The sequence below is a fragment of the Syngnathus typhle genome, linkage group LG19 (genome assembly GCF_033458585.1).
Source record: "Syngnathus typhle isolate RoL2023-S1 ecotype Sweden linkage group LG19, RoL_Styp_1.0, whole genome shotgun sequence".
Lineage (NCBI taxonomy): Eukaryota > Metazoa > Chordata > Actinopteri > Syngnathiformes > Syngnathidae > Syngnathus > Syngnathus typhle.
The window spans coordinates 2,716,832-2,737,718 of record NC_083756.1 but is presented as its reverse complement, the minus strand read 5'-3'; the positions used below and the strand labels follow the sequence as shown (position 1 = coordinate 2,737,718).

General features: G+C 41.8%; 1 protein-coding gene across 1 annotated transcript in view; it reads right to left on the bottom strand.

Annotated features, from left to right (window-relative positions):
* Positions 1–20,887, bottom strand: part of LOC133143843 (uncharacterized) — a 168,268-nt gene continuing 147,381 nt past the window's right edge. Inside the window, exons 2-7 of the mRNA XM_061266033.1 lie at positions 8,294–8,366; positions 7,942–8,092; positions 7,546–7,706; positions 7,280–7,486; positions 7,024–7,205; positions 1–6,854 (exon numbers count right to left, since the gene is read on the bottom strand). Coding sequence (XP_061122017.1) covers positions 1,320–6,854; positions 7,024–7,205; positions 7,280–7,486; positions 7,546–7,706; positions 7,942–8,092; positions 8,294–8,351 — 6,294 coding nt within the window. The 5' untranslated portion in view covers positions 8,352–8,366 and the 3' untranslated portion in view covers positions 1–1,319. The remainder of the gene's footprint in view (positions 6,855–7,023; positions 7,206–7,279; positions 7,487–7,545; positions 7,707–7,941; positions 8,093–8,293; positions 8,367–20,887) is intronic.

The window sequence follows — 20,887 nt, the reverse complement described above, 5'->3', positions numbered from 1 at the left end:
TTTATTGAGACAGCGCGGTCGACAACACACACAATACAGGAATGATGCTGAAAATTGTTTTCGATCTTGGACAGTGATCACTTTGTATTCCTCGCAACTCTGACTGACTGTACTACCAACAAAATATTTATCTTTCAGAGAAAAATAAATCCAATAATATGACAGTGTGATCGTATCTCATTTTAACTATCAAAACAATCAAGTCGCCCACTTTTACCAACAGGTACTACAAGAACCAAAGAACACATTGGTGTACAGCTGGTGTATATATATCATTTGGTCCAATAATAAAATATATATACATGACATCAATTAGATTTTTTTTTAAACTTAATTCTTGTTTTTCTAATCATAAAGGCTTAAAAAACACTTCTCTAAATAACCATTAATGTCGACCGCACGTTGGGTGAAAAATAACAACATAAGAAATAAAAGACAGCAGAAGTGACTGTTACAATACAGTATGACTGAAATGATGGTAAATGTCACACTCAGTCCTGGATGGACAGCAAACCAAGCTTTACTCATCATTTCAACATGGAAAAGGTTTCAATTGACAAAACGGCAATTGAAAGACCACAAAAATCAGGCAGATTGCATGTGCCACACCGTGTGCCGCTTGCTCACTCCCGTCATAATTTAATAAAGTATGTTTCACTCTGTTACATATACTTAGTTTAATAATCCTCATAAAGCGATAAGAAAGATCACCTTCGGAACACAGGATTGATGAACAGCTTTAAAAACAAACGCAAGGACATCTGTCTTATCTTCACATATCCTTGAGACATTGAGATAAACATAAACACAAAACAATCGTAACATCTTTTCAAATGTCTTCTCCATAAAATGTTTACAAAAAAACGCCAGTCAGAAGACAATCGTGAAAATAATGCCAAGAAATGCCAAGAAATTGACATGTAGGTTTTCATAAAAGATCACGGCGGTACCATGACTTAGGAGTACCCTGTATAACAAGTGCTTTATTTTTATGTTGAAAGCAAAGAAAAAAAAAAAAAAAGAAAAAACAGACTTCTGCATGATCTTCAGAAACTCCGCCAGATGACAGCTGCATACCCCTCCTCTCAGTAAAACTTCAGGTGTCTTATTTGAGTTTGCATTGTCGTTTTTGTGTAGGTATTTTGCCAAATGTATTTGTTCAAACCACTGGTCCGAAGGTAAGTCCTGGTCTCTGGCATATTCATGGCATTTCCATTTATTTCACTAGAGAAAGTTGATTAGATATTTCATTGTTGTGAGATATGAGCGTGGTCACAGATCGAGTTATACTCGCAGCTGTTCGCAAATGTGTAGGGATCTTAAAATCTGACTGAAACAGTGCCAGCATCATCGCTTGAAAGAGCGTTTGGGACATTAGTTCCAGCCTCGTGAGCTTCATTCAAAATGGCTACCAAAGTGGATAGCGTGGCATTGGGATCCAAAAGTTTGACCAGTGGCACCTTCACACCTCGGTCCTGGTAGATGAGGTTTTGCAGCGTCATGGCCTGCAAGGAGTCTGTGCCGAGAGATGAAAGCAGCGTATCGTCCGTCAGTTGGCTAACGTCCACGCCAATGGTTTTGCAAAGCAGGGAGAGCACATAATCTCTGGGTGGCACCTCCTCTGTGTTCTTGCTTTGAGAATTCAACTCTCTAGACTTTTGGAGGGCTTGCTCCACCAGCGCCGACAGCCGCATGGTCAGGGCGACATTCTGTGAGAGGATGTTGAAGCGGATGTTCCGAAAGTGGAAACGGCAAATAGCCTGTTGGGGTCGGTTGATCAGCAAGCATTGTTCCAGGCTTTTATGGATCTCAGCCACCATCAGCACCATCATCCCTTTGGTCTCCAGGAAGCGATGGATCAGCTCTTTGTTTAAGAGGAGTCCCAGGTTCAGAGCTCCCCAGTTGATGGACTGCGCCACCAGGCCGAGCTTGCGCCTGTACTGACAGAATAAATCCAAAAATGAGTTTGCTGCCGCGTAGTTTGTTTGTGAGGCGTTTCCCAAAAAGGATGATATGGAGGAGTAACAAACAAAGTAATCGAGCTGGCACTTGAGTGTTGCCTTGTGCAGGTTGAGCACACCATTGACTTTTGGCTTGAGAACTTCCTCATATATGGACATGTCAAGGGACTCGATGAGAGCATCGTGCAAGACGACTGCACTGTGAAACACACCTCTGATTGAATAATCTTTGAACTTAAACTGGATCTTGCTGATAACCTGGTGCACTTGCTCAGACACGGCAATGTCACATTGCATGGAGACAATGTTGTTGCCACACTGCTTCTCTATGTTTTGGATCTCTCGCTGCACTTCGGGTGAGGGCTTGCTCCTGGAGAGAGTGATGACAACCTCGCCACCCTTTTGTGAAATGAACTTGACTGTTTCAAAGCCCAGCCCAGTCAGACCACCTGCTATAATGTACACTGATCTTTTTCGGAAAAGCTTCTTTTTTGAGCACAGAAGCGGAATGTTTGAAGTCGCGCTGGTCTGACATTTTTCCAGCGCCACAACAGCCAGCTTTTTTGTATGGAAGTACGACTCGGACATCTCTGAGGGAAGGTTTTGGATCTTCTCAGATGTGATACTCTGAAAGGTGACGCTTTCAAAGGAAAACTTCTTGTTTAAGTTAAAGGACTTAAGCCAGTGATAAACACGTAGCCTTCGAGCACCCAGGGATCCTTTTTGCAAAATAGCCGCAAGGTCAACTCTTTGCACGTGTACACTTTCTTTTACACTTTGGAGCTCATCCTGGTCAGGCAAGTCTTGTGTCTGGGATCCTCGAACAAGGACAACATTCTTGACACCAGGAAAGTTGCAGACTTCTGCAATCAAACTTTTGCTGTATGGAGGCAGGACAATGAATGCATCAATTTGATTGGCTTCTTTGAAGATGCCTTGTTTTCCAATGCTCACGTCATAACCAGACTTTTCAGAGGCGATTGTCAAAACCTTTACCAGAACGGAATCCGGAATAGGAGATATGATGGCGAGATGATGCTTGGCTTTTGGCAAGACCCGACATAGGATTTCCCTCGCCAGCACAAAGAAGGAGAGACAAGGTGTTGTTTGAAGGAAGGGGAGTTGTTTGGTTGTGTAACACACATCTTGTGGAACTCTGATCCTACTGGCTGCTACCACGGGGTAACAGGAAGCCACAGAATCTCCCACTCTTAATTTCCTGACATCCTTTCCAACCTTGGTAACAATTCCACTGAAGTCAAGCATGAGTAGCTTGTGGTTCTGTGAGGAGTGTTGGTTCCAGTACAGCGTCTGGCCAAACTTGACATGTGAGGCACTCACAGGGAAGTACTCTGATGAATGCACACAAACCTTAGTGGGCTGAATCTCAACTGACGTAGCACTCATTTGCTCCACATCAGCATGGATATGTACAGCACTCAAGCGACTCATTTTAAAAGCATCCGCAGTCTGAAGGATGCAAGGTTCAGATGTGTCGGAAGTAAAGGTGCGTTCAGAATTGTCAGGCAGTTCAGGGGGGGTACGTGTGATGGAAGGTTTTAGAATCCCCCCATCTCTAATCACCAATTCTGGGTACTTGCTGCAAGGGTAAGCTCGTAGGATCTCAGACAGAGCTGCGATGTCCTTCGCAGAGTTGGAGCTGATGTCAACTAACTGGAATGACATCTCAGCTATTTCTGCAGCAAGGGATCGTGTCATGCCTACAATGGCAAAGCCAGGATTGATGTGATCAACTGTAAACTCGGATGAGCAGTAGGTTACTGCCCGGATGGGGTTAGCGAAGTAGATTTCCTTGAGCTCCAGGACTACCTGGCGGAATATTTCACAGCAACCTGCTAGATTCTCCAGGACATCATCAGGCGTGAAGGAGTTTAGGTTTTCTTTGCCCCACAAAAACAAGACCTCATCAAAGTTGTCCTTCAAGTCTATGTTGAGATTTGCTAAAAGATATGGAAATCCATGGTTCAAGATATCTTTTGCATGTGTAAATGGAATATAGTGAGAGCGCGAGTCTAAGTGGGGTTGTAGGGCTTTTGCGATCCCCATATTGTCAGAGAAGACTAAGGCCTTGGGAGGTGGATCATTTGTGATCCCCTCGGGGATGACACTAAACTCATTATGGTAGAAGTATTCCTCAACCACATGAGAGTCACTACCAAGGTACTTGATCAACACATGCTTAACCTCAACCAAGGTCCTTCCATGTTGATCAGCAAAGCATCCGCAGACCTCAAAATGGTTTGTACCAACATTGATTGCCCTCAAGTAGACGATCATCTCATCTTGCAAAGGTTCTAACACTGTTAAACCTCCAATCTGGGCTGGAAATCCCGGTCTACCAGCAAAAATGTGCTCTACCGTGACTGGGAGGAGCTGCATGAGGAAGTCCAGCACAACTGGATGAACATAGTAGTCGTGCAACTGAGACCGTAGTGCCTGTGGAACTGTGATCATGGCAAAAGCCTCTTTCAGATCTTCCCCATAGTGTACATTGGCCTTATTGGTGAAGACGTCCCCATATTGGAACCCTCCTTGGGCAAGGTAACTATAAAATTCCTGATAGGTCACTACAGATGTGCATCTTTTGTAGATGCTGCTCAGGTCAATGCGCTGCTCTTCAACTGGTCGTTCTTTCTTTTGGACAACCGTGCCTGATGCGTATGTGGCTGACGAGGAGAACACTGAGAAACTAGCTTCATTCTCTTTATGCTCCAGCTGCACCTTCATCTCTAGGGGGCTTGGGGTTAAGACAAATGGGTTGTGAAAGTTGACACTGAGCTGGAGTGAGTTGAGAGGGACTTTTGGTTTGGCGCAGGCCATAAATGCGGCTAAACCCAACTCAGCGTAGAAGGCCCCAGGGATGATGGGCACTTTGTTGTGCCTGTGCTCTTTCAGGAAGAAGGTGGAGTCAGACATCAAAGCGCATGTGTAAGTGTTGGTCTCATTGCCTGTGGCGCAGAGCACAGGGTGATTATTTGTTGTGTTCTTCTGAGCCCCTTTGATGATGACATCCCTGTCCGAAGAATCGAACTGGTATCTCGGGAAAGGCAGCGGCGGTGCCTCATAGCCTGCGTAAAAGGTGTTCCAGTCTATGTATACGCCGAGCTCAAAGAGCTTTGAAACGACAGACAAGAGTGTCTCGTGGTCTTTGTCTGGCTGCAATGAGGCTACCACAGCTGTGTCATTGCCGAGAGTTTCCATGATGTTCCTCTGGAGGGCTCGCCGTGGACCTATTTCCACAAAGACTGTGCTTTTCTTTCCCTGACTGGCTGATCTAACTGCCTGCTCGAAAGCGACAGGCTCACGCACATTCCTTGCCCAATATTCACCTGAGCAAAAATCCCCCCTCTGTGCCTCCTCACCAGTCACAGTTGACAATAATTGCACGTCAAGCTCGTTCTTCACCAAGGAGCCAATCTCCTCCCTGATTTTTGGCAGAATTGGATCCATCATGTGGCTGTGGTAAGCTGCGGGGACCTCCAGGATGCGGATGAAGAGGTTCTCACTGTTGGCTGTGCTGCTCAGCTTTGCCTGAAGGCTCTGGATTGCATCTGCGTCTCCTGAAAGGGTGCAGGACTGCGGGCTGTTATAAGCAGCAAGACAAACTCTCCCTGAGTATTCAGGGAGAAGAGCTGTGACCTCTGAGACGGCCATGTTGCTGACCACCAGCATCTTCCCTCCAGCCACTTCACCTTGGAGAACGCTGCGGAAGTGGATGACTGTGAGGGCATCCTCAAGGGATAGGAGGCCAGAGCAGTGAGCCGCTGCCACCTCACCGACTGAGTGTCCCAGCATAGCATTAGCTTTGACACCCCAGTGCCCGAGCAAGGTGGCGACGCCCACTTGCAAAGCAAAGAGGAGAGGCTGGGCCACATCTGGAGCATTGTAGTCACCACGCTTGCTCTCACTTTCAAGCGTGTCCAGGATGTTGAGCCTGCTCAACTGCTGGTAGACTCGGGAAATCTGCTCAATTTTGTCTCTGAAGACTGGCTCGTGACGAAGAAGCTGCTTGCCCATGCCGTGGTAAGTGAGGCCGTTACCGCAGAAGACAAACACTAACTTTGGGTCTTGGAGTGAGAGGCTTGATGGATTTTTGTTCACGGCAGCCTGGAGCTTCTCTTTGAGGTCAGTTATGGATGAAACCACCGAGGCCCATCTGTATTTGTGTTTGAGGTGGCTCCTCCTGCATGCCGCCGTGTACAAAAGATGATTTAGGTCAATGTTGTCCTCCAGACGTGAAATGGTGTCTACTTGCATGAGGGTGAGAGACTTTGGTGAATTTGCCGACATCACAAAATATTTCATCTTTCTACTATCGTTCTTGTTCATTCTATGCGACTGCTTGTGCTGGGTGACAATAGCGTGAGCGTTTGTACCCCCAAAGCCAAAATTGTTGATTCCCGCAACCCGTCCACCGCTCGCTTCCCACCTTTCCAACTCTTGAGGAACTTTCATGTTCAGGGCCTTGAAGTCTACACAGGCTGTCTCCTCAGAGAAGAAAACTGATGGAACAATGGACTCATGCTTCATCATAAGGAGCACCTTGATAAGTCCGGCCACTCCAGCGGCGGATTCCGTGTGTCCAATATTGCTCTTGACTGACCCAATTCGCAGAGTCTCTGCACTGGAAGCTCGAACTTTGGCGATGACATTTGAGAGGCTCGTTGCCTCCGTCGGGTCTCCGACCGGTGTTCCGGTGCCGTGAGCCTCAATGTACTGGACATTGTTGAGATCGCGCTCAGAGTAAATCATCCGCAGAAGCTCCTCCTGCTGAATCATGGAGGGCTTAGTGATCGGTGATACGGAGTGTCCGTCTTGGTTGACGGCGGTCTTGCTGATGATGCCCCAGATGTTATCCTGGTCTTGTAAGGCCTGTCAAAGTACAGAGAGAATATAATGAAACCAAAAGTGCCGGTGCCAGGACCACAATTACATTTTTTTATGATGGGTAGTGAAAACTAAATAGTAGAGGGTGGCATTAAGTCAGCAAGTTATCCATTTTCTGTAACTGTGTCTGCCCTCCAATGGAAAATAGAGTCACCTTGGTCAATGGTTTGAGGAGAACCACACCACATCCTTCCCCTCTGCCATAACCGTTGCCTTTGTTTGAGAAAGGCTTGCTGGCTCCGTCCGGGGAAATCATATTGGCTTTGCTAAGGGCCACAAACACTCTAGGCTCAAAGATGCAGTTGACGCCGCCGCACACTGCCATGTCGCAGTCCCCTGAGAAGACGGCGCACAACCAAGGCCCTTTTAGAATCTTTTTTCTCAAGATCACCTCCGACAAATTGAAGCACCTTGTTTGATGGCCTGGCACGCCAGATGGAGCGCCACCAGGGAGGACGAGCAGGCGCAGTCGATGGCCAAGGATGGCCCGGTAAAATCAAAGATGTATGAGACTCTGTTGGCGGCGATGCTCATGGCCAACCCTGCTCCGGTCCAATGGTTGATGACGCTGGGATGGGCATGAGCCGCCGTGGTTTCGTAGTCTCTGTTCATAAGGCCTGCCGGGAAAAAGCATTCATCTCCCATGCTCATAATACTTGGTAAAGTGATTTTTTACCAAAATACACTCCAGTTCTGGTCCCGCTGGCTTTTTCCAGGGGAATGCCGGCATTCTCCAGAGCTCTGTAGACACACTGAAGCAGCTGTTTCTGCTGAGGGTCCATTTGTTCTACCTCACTGTCGCTGATGCCAAAGAACTTGTGGTCAAAATGGTTGAACCTGCAAACATCATGGTCCAAACCCAATCAATAGTTGAATGAGCAACCAAGTCATTCTTATAGGGCAGTGGTTCTCAAACTTTTTACACCAGGTATCATCTCAGACGTTATAGAGGAGCTCAAGTTTTAGTATCAACTTTTTTATGAACTTTTTCTCAGGTGAAATATGAGCCTTCATGCCTCGGTGCAATAAAGTTTGGCAAACAATGCCGTAGAGTAGCATAGAGATGTTCTACCCGTCGATGAGGGCAGCGTTGGCTGTGTGGGACTTGCCCGCCTTGTTGTCGGGGTCATACCAGATGGATAGATCGAATCGCTCTTTGGGAATCTGCACCAAACAATTCCGCCCACTCACCAGAACTTTCCAGAAATTTTCCAGACCCTCTCCTGCGTGCAAAAAAAAACACGCTCCTATCTTAAACTGACAGCAGTTCTCAAATTGTAACTCTTTATCAAGAGATTAATAGTGTTGTAAATCCTTACTGTAATTTAGTCACAACTTCATTTTTAATCAATAAAATGTATTTACAATTGTAAATGTGAAATTTCAAGAAATCCAACAATCAAAGATTAATGGAGATACGTTACCGCCTGGGAAGTTGCAGCCGATGCCCACCACGGCGATGGCGTCCTCAGCCCGCTCCATCCTCGTCGGGCACAGCTGACGAACACAAACAAAATCGAGTCCTTAGTTCCTCTTCTTTGCAACTAGTCCCTTCCCGCCATCCTCAATCATCCAAACTAAACCTCAGCAGAAGTGAGCCAGCCTTCTTATAGGCGGCCCATCATCAAACATTCATGGTGGATTGTATAGACGTGGCCATGGTGACCAAGAAGCACGCCTTTATGAAGTCTCACAACTGATTAGGAGAGGTTTAATGAGTAAATCAATATGTTGTATAACAATGGGCTGCTGTTATTGAAGCTTATCAAAGATCTCTTTGAATATCCCCAACACTTTTTTTTTTCCATATCAGTGGTTATGTTATATGGGCCTTCATTTGGGATCCAGCCAACTTGATCCACCTTTATCTACCTACCAAACAATTTTTTTAAGGCGGGCGTGGCTCATAGCCTTTCAAAATAAAACAGCAAAGAAAACTAGAATTTTGCAATTTCTGGAGAAATTGCGTGTGAAGGCGAAATGTATGAATAACTTTTTCGGGGAATGCTGCCGAACGATGTTGAAACGTGTTGAATTACTTGAGAAATGTAGAATATTTGGAGAATTTGTGGTGAATTTCAAATTTGAAAGTTTGGAATTTTTGGTAAGTGGGAAGTTGTGGAATAGGTAGGCAAAAGATGAACAGTTGAAAGTTGGAATGGGTTGAATCGGTTGAAAAATGTAGAAATTAGAGTAGAAAAACGAAATTTTGGAGAATTTGGTTGAATTTCGAATTTGGAATTTTTGGTAAGTGGGAAGTTGTGGAATAGGTAGGCAAAAGATGTACAGTTGAAAGTTGGAACGAGTTGAGTCAGTTAAAAAATGTAGAAGTTAGAGCAAATGTTGAACCCCCATAGAGAATGAATGGGAAAATAAAAAAAAGCAATTGCGCCAAAATCTTTCTAAATTTGGAACAAAACCAAAAAAAACGGCCTCAGGAGGTTCACTTTTGGGGTAAAACTGTTGAAACGGGTTAAATCGGACAGAAAACGAAGACGTTAGCGCAAATGTAGCTATTTGGGGCACTTAGTGTTGAAATAAGGTCACTTCCGGCTTGATTCGGGTCATTTCCGGTCTTATTAGGGTCACTTCCGGTTTATTTGGGTCACTTCCGGTTTAAAAAAGGTCACTTCCGGTTTAGCTGAGGTCACTTCCGGTTTATTAGGGGTCATTTCCGGTCTAAAAAGGTCACTTCCGGTACATTTGGGGTCACTTCCGGTTTGATTTGGGGTCACTTCCGGTTTACCTGAGGTCACTTCCGGTCTTTTTGGGGTCACTTCCGGTCTATTTGGGGTCACTTCCGGTTTATTTGGGTCACTTCCGGTTTAAAACAGGTCACTTCCGGTTTAGCTGAGGTCACTTCCGGTTTATTTGGGGTCATTTCCGGGCTAAAAAGGTCACTTCCGGTTCATTTTGGGTCACTTCCGGTTTGATTTGGGGTCACTTCCGGTTTACCTGAGGTCACTTCCGGTCTTTTTGGGGTCACTTCCGGTCTATTTGGGGTCACTTCCGGTTTATTTGGGTCACTTCCGGTTTAATTTGGGTCACTTCCGGTTCGTCTGAGGTCACTTCCGGTTTATTCGGGGTCATTTCCGGTCTAGAAAGGTCACTTCCGGTACATTTGGGGTCACTTCCGGTTTGATTTGGGGTCACTTCCGGTTTACCTGAGGTCACTTCCGGTCTATTTGGGGTCACTTTCGGTTTGATTTGGGGCACTTCCGGTTCATTTTGGGTTCATTGGGGGCACTTGAGGGTCAATCCAAGATGGCCGCCACACTGGAATTGGGGGTCAAGGGTTGAATGTGTAAGCGTAGTGGAAGTGGGGGTGAATGGGAGTGAATGTGGGAAGCATAAGGTGAATGCATTTGTAATGGGTTGAATCGGTCGAAAAATGTAGAAATTAGAGTAGAAAAACAAAATTGTAGAGAATTTTGGTTGAATTTCAAATTTGAGAATTTGGAATTTTTGGTAAGTGGGAAGTTGTGGAATAGGTAGGCAAAAGATGAACAGTTGAAAGTTGGAACGGGTTGAATCGGTTGAAAAATGTAGAAATTAGAGTGGAATAACAGAATTTGAGAGAATTTTGGTTGAATTTCAAATTTGAAAATTTGGAATTTTTGGTAAGTGGGAAGTTGTGGAATAGGTAGGCAAAAGATGAACAGTTGAAAGTTGGAATGGGTTGAATCGGTTGAAAAATGTAGAAGTTAGAGGTGAAAAACGAAATTTTGTGAAATGTCGAATGTGCCATTAAGAATGGATGGGGAAAAATTTGTCGGAATTTTGGGAATTTTGCGGAATCGGAAAATTTTCGGAATGAGAAAAATACAAGCCACCCTTTCCTGAATATTTGGAATACGTGAAAAGTGGAATGGAGTGAATCGGATGAATTATGTGAAAGATGAAACGGGACAAAAAAGTGAGGAGAATAAAATAGAAGAATAATAATAACTAGAATTTTGCAATTTCTGGAGAAATTGCGTGTGAAGGCGAAATGTATGAATAACTTTTTCGGGGAATGCTGCCGAACGATGTTGAAACGTGTTGAATTACTTGAGAAATGTAGAATATTTGGAGAATTTGTGGTGAATTTCAAAATTGAAAGTTTGGAATATTTGGTAAGTGGGAAGTTGTGGAATAGGTAGGCAAAAGATGAACAGTTGAAAGTTGGAATGGGTTGAATCGGTAGAAAAATGTAGAAGTTAGAGTAGAAAAAGGAAATTTTGGAGAATTTGGTTGAATTTTAAATTTGGAATTGTTGGTAAGTGGGAAGTTGTGGAATAGGTAGGCAAAAGATGAACAGTTGAAAGTTGGAACGGGTTGAATCAGTTAAAAAATGTAGAAGTTAGAGCAAATGTTGAATCCCCATAGAGAATGAATGGGAAAATAAAAAAAAGCAATTGCGCCAAAATCTTTCTAAATTTGGAACAAAACCAAAAAAAACGGCCTCAGGAGGTTCACTTTTGGGGTAAAAATGTTGAAACGGGTTAAATCGGACAAAAAACGAAGACGTTAGCGCAAATGTAGCTATTTGGGGCACTTAGTGTTGAAATAAGGTCACTTCCGGCTTGATTCGGGTCACTTCCGGTCTAGTTTGGGTCACTTCCGGTTTATTTGGGTCACTTCCGGTTTAAAACAGGTCACTTCCGGTTTAGCTGAGGTCACTTCCGGTTTATTTGGGGTCATTTCTGGTCTAAAAAGGTCACTTCCGGTTCATTTGGGGTCACTTCCGGTTTGATTTGGGGTCACTTCCGGTTTACCAGAGGTCACTTCCGGTCTATTTGGGGTAACTTCCGGTCTATTTGGCGTCACTTCCGGTTTATTTGGGTCACTTCCGGTTTAATTTGGGTCACTTCCGGTTCGTCTGAGGTCACTTCCGGTTTATTAGGGGTCATTTCCGGTCTAAAAAGGTCACTTCCTGTACATTTGGGGTCACTTCCGGTTTGATTTGGGGTCACTTCCGGTTTACCTGAGGTCACTTCCGGTCTATTTGGGGTCACTTTCGGTTTGATTTGGGGCACTTCCGGTTCATTCTGGGTTCATTGGTGGCACTTCAGGGTCATCCAAGATGGCCGCCACACTGGAATTGGGGGTCAAGGGTTGAATTGTGTAAGCATAGTGGAAGTGGGGGTGAATGGGAGTGAATGTGGGAAGCATAGTGGAAGTGGGGGTGAATGGGAGTGAATGTGGTAAGCATAAGGTGAATAAGGGGAATAAATGTGGAATGGGTTGAATCGGTCGAAAAATGTAGAAATTAGAGTAGAAAAACGAAATTTTAGAGAATTTTGGTTGAATTTCAAATTTGAGAATTTGGAATTTTTGGTAAGTGGGAAGTTGTGGAATAGGTAGGCAAAAGATGAACAGTTGAAAGTTGGAACGGGTTGAATCGGTTGAAAAATGTAGAAATTAGAGTGGAATAACGGAATTTGAGAGAATTTTGGTTGAATTTCAAATTTGAAAATTTGGAACTTTTGGTAAGTGGGAAGTTGTGGAATAGGTAGGCAAAAGATGAACAGTTGAAAGTTGGAACGGGTTGAATCGGTTGAAAAATGTAGAAATTAGAGTGGAATAACGGAATTTGAGAGAATTTTGGTTGAATTTCAAATTTGAAAATTTGGAATTTTTGGTAAGTGGGAAGTTGTGGAATAGGTAGGCAAAAGATGAACAGTTGAAAGTTGGAATGGGTTGAATCGGTTGAAAAATGTAGAAGTTAGAGGTGAAAAACGAAATTTTGTGAAATGTCGAATGTGCCATTAAGAATGGATGGGGAAAAATTTGTCGGAATTTTGGGAATTTTGCGGAATCGGAAAATTTTCGGAATGAGAAAAATACAAGCACCCCTTTCCTGAATATTTGGAATACGTGAAAAGTGGAATGGAGTGAATCGGATGAATTATGTGAAAGATGAAACGGGACAAAAAAGTGAGGAGAATAAAATAGAAGAATAATAATAACTAGAATTTTGCAATTTCTGGAGAAATTGCGTGTGAAGGCGAAATGTATGAATAACTTTTTCGGGGAATGCTGCCGAACGATGTTGAAACGTGTTGAATTACTTGAGAAATGTAGAATATTTGGAGAATTTGTGGTGAATTTCAAAATGAAAGTTTGGAATATTTGTTAAGTGGGAAGTTGTGGAATAGGTAGGCAAAAGATGAACAGTTGAAAGTTGGAATGGGTTGAATCGGTTGAAAAATGTAGAAATTAGAGTAGAAAAACGAAATTTTGGAGAATTTGGTTGAATTTCAAATTTGGAATTTTTGGTAAATGGGAAGTTGTGGAATAGGTAGGCAAAAGATGTACAGTTGAAAGTTGGAATGGGTTGAATCAGTTAAAAAATGTAGAAGTTAGAGCAAATGTTGAATCCCCACAGAGAATGAATGGGAAAATAAAAAAAAGCAATCGCGCCAAAATCTTTCTAAATTTGGAACAAAACCAAAAAAAACGGCCTCAAGAGGTTCACTTTTGGGGTAAAAATGTTGAAACGAGTTAAATCGGACATAAAACGAAAAAGTTAGCGCAAATGTAGCTATTTGGGGCACTTAGTGTTGAAATAAGGTCACTTCCGGTTTGATTAGGGTCATTTCCGGTCTAATTTGGGCCACTTCCGGTTTAAAACAGGTCACTTCCGGTTTAGCTGAGGTCACTTCCGGTTTATTTGGGGTCATTTCCGGTCTAAAAAGGTCACTTCCAGTTCATTTGGGGTCACTTCCGGTTTGATTTGGGGTCACTTCCGGTTTACCAGAGGTCACTTCCGGTCTATTTGGGGTCACTTCCGGTCTATTTGGGGTCACTTCCGGTTTATTTGGGTCACTTCCGGTTTAATTTGGGTCACTTCCGGTTTGTCTGAGGTCACTTCCTGTTTATTAGGGGTCATTTCCGGTCTAAAAAGGTCACTTCCGGTACATTTGGGGTCACTTCCGGTTTGATTTGGGGTCACTTCCGGTTTACCTGAGGTCACTTCCGGTCTATTTGGGGTCACTTTCGGTTTGATTTGGGGCACTTCCGGTTCATTTTGGGTTCATTGGGGGCACTTGAGGGTCAATCCAAGATGGCCGCCACACTGGAATTGGGGGTCAAGGGTTGAATGTGTAAGCGTAGTGGAAGTGGGGGTGAATGGGAGTGAATGTGGGAAGCATAAGGTGAATGCATTTGGAATGGTTTGAATCGGTCGAAAAATGTAGAAATTAGAGTAGAAAAACGAAATTTTAGAGAATTTTGGTTGAATTTCAAATTTGAGAATTTGGAATTTTTGGTAAGTGGGAAGTTGTGGAATAGGTAGGCAAAAGATGAACAGTTGAAAGTTGGAACGGGTTGAATCGGTTGAAAAATGTAGAAGTTAGAGTGGAATAACAGAATTTGAGAGAATTTTGGTTGAATTTCAAATTTGAAAATTTGGAATTTTTGGTAAGTGGGAAGTTGTGGAATAGGTAGGCAAAAGATGAACAGTTGAAAGTTGGAATGGGTTGAATCGGTTGAAAAATGTAGAAGTTAGAGGTGAAAAACGAAATTTTGTGAAATGTCGAATGTGCCATTAAGAATGGATGGGGAAAAATTTGTCGGAATTTTGGGAATTTTGCGGAATCGGAAAATTTTCGGAATGAGAAAAATACAAGCCACCCTTTCCTGAATATTTGGAATACGTGAAAAGTGGAATGGAGTGAATCGGATGAATTATGTGAAAGATGAAACGGGACAAAAAAGTGAGGAGAATAAAATAGAAGAATAATAATAACTAGAATTTTGCAATTTCTGGAGAAATTGCGTGTGAAGGCGAAATGTATGAATAACTTTTTCGGGGAATGCTGCCGAACGATGTTGAAACGTGTTGAATTACTTGAGAAATGTAGAATATTTGGAGAATTTGTGGTGAATTTCAAAATAAAAGATGTGAAGTTTTTGGTAAGTTGTGGAATAGGTAGAAAAATGATGAACAGTTGAAAGTTGGAATGGGTTGAATCGGTTGAAAAATGTAGAAATGAGAAGGGAAAAAGGAATTGGGTGTGAATTTCAAAATAAAAGATGTGAAGGTTTTGGGAAGTTGTGGAATAGGTCGAAAAATGATGAACAGTTGAAAGTTGGAATGGGTTGAATCGGTTGAAAAATGTAGAAATGAGAAGGGAAAAGGGAATTGGGTGTGAATTTCAAAATAAAAGATGTGAAGTTTTTGGTAAGTGGGAAGTTGTGGAATAGGTAGAAAAATGATGAACAGTTGAAAGTTGGAATGGGTTGAATCGGTTGAAAAATGTAGAAATGAGAAGGGAAAAGGGAATTGGGTGTGAATTTCAAAATAAAAGATGTGAAGTTTTTGGTAAGTGGGAAGTTGTGGAATAGGTAGAAAAATGATGAACAGTTGAAAGTTGGAATGGGTTGAATCGGTTGAAAAATGTAGAAATGAGAAGGGAAAAGGGAATTGAGTGTGAATTTCAAAATAAAAGATGTGAAGTTTTTGGTAAGTGGGAAGTTGTGGAATAGGTAGAAAAATGATGAACAGTTGAAAGTTGGAATGGGTTGAATCGGTTGAAAAATGTAGAAATGAGAAGGGAAAAGGGAATTGGGTGTGAATTTCAAAATAAAAGATGTGAAAATTTTTGGTAAGTGGGAAGTTGTGGAATAGGTAGAAAAATGATGAACAGTTGAAAGTTGGAATGGGTTGAATCGGTTGAAAAATGTAGAAATGAGAAGGGAAAAGGGAATTGGGTGTGAATTTCAAAATAAAAGATGTGAAGTTTTTGGTAAGTGGGAAGTTGTGGAATAGGTAGAAAAATGATGAACAGTTGAAAGTTGGAATGGGTTGAATCGGTTGAAAAATGTAGAAATGAGAAGGGAAAAGGGAATTGAGTGTGAATTTCAAAATAAAAGATGTGAAGTTTTTGGTAAGTGGGAAGTTGTGGAATAGGTAGAAAAATGATGAACAGTTGAAAGTTGGAATGGGTTGAATCGGTTGAAAAATGTAGAAATGAGAAGGGAAAAGGGAATTGGGTGTGAATTTCAAAATAAAAGATGTGAAAATTTTTGGTAAGTGGGAAGTTGTGGAATAGGTAGAAAAATGATGAACAGTTGAAAGTTGGAATGGGTTGAATCGGTTGAAAAATGTAGAAATGAGAAGGGAAAAGGGAATTGGGTGTGAATTTCAAAATAAAAGATGTGAAGTTTTTGGTAAGTGGGAAGTTGTGGAATAGGTAGAAAAATGATGAACAGTTGAAAGTTGGAATGGGTTGAATCGGTTGAAAAATGTAGAAATGAGAAGGGAAAAGGGAATTGAGTGTGAATTTCAAAATAAAAGATGTGAAGTTTTTGGTAAGTGGGAAGTTGTGGAATAGGTAGAAAAATGATGAACAGTTGAAAGTTGGAATGGGTTGAATCGGTTGAAAAATGTAGAAATGAGAAGGGAAAAGGGAATTGGGTGTGAATTTCAAAATAAAAGATGTGAAGTTTTTGGTAAGTGGGAAGTTGTGGAATAGGTAGAAAAATGATGAACAGTTGAAAGTTGGAATGGGTTGAATCGGTTGAAAAATGTAGAAATGAGAAGGGAAAAAGGAATTGGGTGTGAATTTCAAAATAAAAGATGTGAAGTATTTGGGAAGTTGTGGAATAGGTAGAAAAATGATGAACAGTAGAAAGTTGGAATGGGTTGAATCGGTTGAAAAATGTAGAAATTAGAGTACAAAAACGGAATTTGAGAGAATTTTGGTTGAATTTCAAAATAAAAGATGTGAAGTTTTTGGTAAGTGGGAAGTTGTGGAATAGGTAGAAAAATGATGAACAGTTGAAAGTTGGAATGGGTTGAATCGGTTGAAAAATGTAGAAATGAGAAGGGAAAAGGAAATTGGGTGTGAATTTCAAAATAAAAGATGTGAAGTTTTTGGTTAGTGGGAAGTTGTGGAATAGGTAGAAAAATGATGAACAGTTGAAAGTTAGAATGGGTTGAATCGGTTGAAAAATGTAGAAATGAGAAGGGAAAAGGAATTGGGTGTGAATTTCAAAATAAAAGATGTGAAGCTTTTGGTAAGTGGGAAGTTGTGGAATCGGTAGAAAAGTAATGAACAGTTGAAAGTTGGAATGGGTTGAATCGGTTGAAAAATGTAGAAATTAGAGTGGAAAAACGAAATTTTAGAGAATTTTGGTTGAATTTCAAAATAAAAGATGTGAAGTTTTTGGGAAGTGGGACGTTGTGGAATAGGTAGGCAAAAGATGAACAGTTGAAAGTTGGAACGAGTTGAATCGGTTGAAAAATGTAGAAGTTAGAGCTGAAAAACGAAATTTTGTGAAAATTTGTCGGAATTTTTAACGTGAAAACGTGAAATTTTTGAATTTGGGAATTTTGGGAATGTCGAGAATCCTTCCGAATGTGATTAGAATGTGCTGAATGATGTGAATTTCAAATTGGAACGACGTAAACGTGAAATGTCGAATGTGCCATTAAGAATGAATGGGGAAAAATTTGTCGGAATTTGGGGAATTTTGCGGAATCGGAAAATGTTCGGAATGAGAAAAATACAAGCCACCCTTTCCTGAATATTTGGAATACGTGAAAAGTGGAATGGAGTGAATCGGGTGAATTTTGTGAAAGAAGAAGCGGGACAAAAAAGTGAGGAGAATAAAATATAATAATAATAATAACTAGAATTTTGCAATTTCTGGAGAAATTGCGTGTGAAGGCGAAATGTATGAATAACTTTTTCGGGGAATGCTGCCGAACGATGTTGAAACGTGTTGAATTACTTGAGAAATGTAGAATATTTGGAGAATTTGTGGTGAATTTCAAAATTGAAAGTTTGGAATATTTTGTAAGTGGGAAGTTGTGGAATAGGTAGGCAAAAGATGAACAGTTGAAAGTTGGAATGGGTTGAATCGGTTGAAAAATGTAGAAATTAGAGTAGAAAAACGAAATTAGAGAGAATTTTGGTTGAATTTCAAATTTGAAAATTTGGAATTTTTAGTAAATGGGAAGTTGTGGAATAGGTAGGCAAAAGATGAACAGTTGAAAGTTGAAACGGGTTAAATCAGACAAAAAACGAAAAAGTTAGCGCAAATGTAGCTATTTGGGCCACTCAGTGTTGAAATAAGGTCACTTCCGGTTTGATTCGGGTCACTTCCGGTCTAGTTTGGGTCACTTCCGGTTTATTTGGGTCACTTCCGGTTTAAAACAGGTCACTTCCGGTTTAGCTGAGGTCACTTCCGGTTTATTTGGGGTCATTTCCGGTCTAAAAAGGTCACTTCCGGTTCATTTGGGGTCACTTCCGGTTTGATTTGGGGTCACTTCCGGTTTACCAGAGGTCACTTCCGGTCTATTTGGGGTCACTTCCGGTTTATTTGGGTCACTTCCGGTTTAATTTGGGTCACTTCCGGTTCGTCTGAGGTCACTTCCGGTTTATTAGGGGTCATTTCCGGTCTAAAAAGGTCACTTCCGGTACATTTGGGGTCACTTCCGGTTTGATTTGGGGTCACTTCCGGTTTACCTGAGGTCACTTCCGGTCTATTTGGGGTCACTTCCGGTCTATTTGGGGTCACTTCCGGTTTATTTGGTTCACTTCCGGTTTAATTTGGGTCACTTCCGGTTCGTCTGAGGTCACTTCCGGTTTATCAGGGGTCATTTCCGGTCTAAAAGGGTCACTTCCGGTACATTTGGGGTCACTTCCGGTTTGATTTGGGGTCACTTCCGGTTTACCTGAGGTCACTTCCGGTCTATTTGGGGTCAGTTTCGGTTTGATTTGGGGCACTTCCGGTTCATTTTGGGTTCATTGGGGGCACTTGAGGGTCAATCCAAGATGGCCGCCACACTGGAATTGGGGGTCAAGGGTTGAATGTGTAAGCGTAGTGGAAGTGGGGGTGAATGGGAGTGAATGTGGGAAGCATAAGGTCAATGCATTTGGAATGGGTTGAATCGGTCGAAAAATGTAGAAATTAGAGTAGAAAAACGAAGTTTTAGAGAATTTTGGTTGAATTTCAAATTTGAGAATTTGGAATTTTTGGTAAGTGGGAAGTTGTGGAATAGGTAGGCAAAAGATGAACAGTTGAAAGTTGGAATGGGTTGAATCTATTGAAAAATGTAGAAATTAGAGTGGAATAACGGAATTAGAGAGAATTTTGGTTGAATTTCAAATTTGAAAATTTGGAATTTTTAGTAAATGGGAAGTTGTGGAATAGGTAGGCAAAAGATGAACAGTTGAAAGTTGGAATGGGTTGAATCGGTTGAAAAATGTAGAAGTTAGAGGTGAAAAACGAAATTTTGTGAAATGTCGAATGTGCCATTAAGAATGGATGGGGAAAAATTTGTCGGAATTTTGGGAATTTTGCGGAATCGGAAAATTTTCGGAATGAGAAAAATACAAGCGCTCATGTCGTGAATATTTGGAATACGTGAAAAGTGGAATGGAGTGAATCGGATGAAAAATGTGGAAGAAGAAGCGGGACAAAAAAGTGGCGGGAATAAAATAGAATAATAATAACTAGAATTTTGCAATTTCTGGAGAAATTGCGTGTGAAGGCGAAATGTATGAATAACTTTTTCGGGGAATGCTGCCGAACGATGTTGAAACGTGTTGAATTACTTGAGAAATGTAGAATATTTGGAGAATTTGTGGTGAATTTCAAAATTGAAAGTTTGGAATATTTGGTAAGTGGGAAGTTGTGGAATAGGTAGGCAAAAGATGAACAGTTGAAAGTTGGAATGGGTTGAATCGGTTGAAAAAAGTAGAAATTAGAGTAGAAAAACGAAATTTTGGAGAATTTGGTTGAATTTCAAATTTGGAATTTTTGGTAAGTGGGAAGTTGTGGAATAGGTAGGCAAAAGATGTACAGTTGAAAGTTGGAACGGGTTGAATCAGTTAAAAAATGTAGAAGTTAGAGCAAATGTTGAATCCCCATAGAGAATGAATGGGAAAATAAAAAAAAGAAATTGCGCCTAAATCTTTCTAAATTTGGAACAAAACAAAAAAAACGGCCTCAGGAGGTTCACTTTTGGGGTAAAAATGTTGAAACGGGTTAAATCCGACAAAAAACGAAAAAGTTAGCGCAAATGTAGCTATTTGGGCCACTCAGTGTTGAAATAAGGTCACTTCCGGTTTGATTCGGGTCACTTCCGGTCTAGTTTGGGTCACTTCCGGTTTATTTGGGTCACTTCCGGTTTAAAACAGGTCACTTCCGGTTTAGCTGAGGTCACTTCCGGTTTATTTGGGGTCATTTCCGGTCTAAAAAGGTCACTTCCGGTTCATTTGGGGTCACTTCCGGTTTGATTTGGGGTCACTTCCGGTTTACCAGAAGTCACTTCTGGTCTATTTGGGGTCACTTCCGGTCTATTTGGGGTCACTTCCGGTTTATTTGGACCACTTCCGGTTTAATTTGGGTCACTTCCGGTTCGTCTGAGGTCACTTCCGGTTTATTAGGGGTCATTTCCGGTCTAAAAAGGTCACTTCCGGTACATTTGGGGTCACTTCCGGTTTGATTTGGGGTCACTTCCGGTTTACCTGAGGTCACTTCCGGTCTAATTGGGGTCACTTCCGGTCTATTTGGGGCACTTCCGGTTCATTCTGGGTTCATTGGTGGCACTTCAGGGTCATCCAAGATGGCCGCCACACTGGAATTGGGGGTCAAGGGTTGAATTGTGTAAGCATAGTGGAAGTGGGGGTGAATGGGAGTGAATGTGGGAAGCATAGTGGAAGTGGGGGTGAATGGGAGTGAATGTGGGAAGCATAAGGTGAATAAGGGGAATAAATGTGGAATGGGTTGAATCGGTCGAAAAATGTAGAAATTAGAGTAGAAAAACGAAATTTTAGAGAATTTTGGTTGAATTTCAAATTTGAGAATTTGGAATTTTTGGTAAGTGGGAAGTTGTGGAATAGGTAGGCAAAAGATGAACAGTTGAAAGTTGGAATGGGTTGAATCGGTTGAAAAATGTAGAAAGTAGAGTGGAATAACGGAATTTTAGAGAATTTTGGTTGAATTTCAAATTTGAAAATTTGGAATTTTTGGTAAGTGGGAAGTTGTGGAATAGGTAGGCAAAAAATGAACAGTTGAAA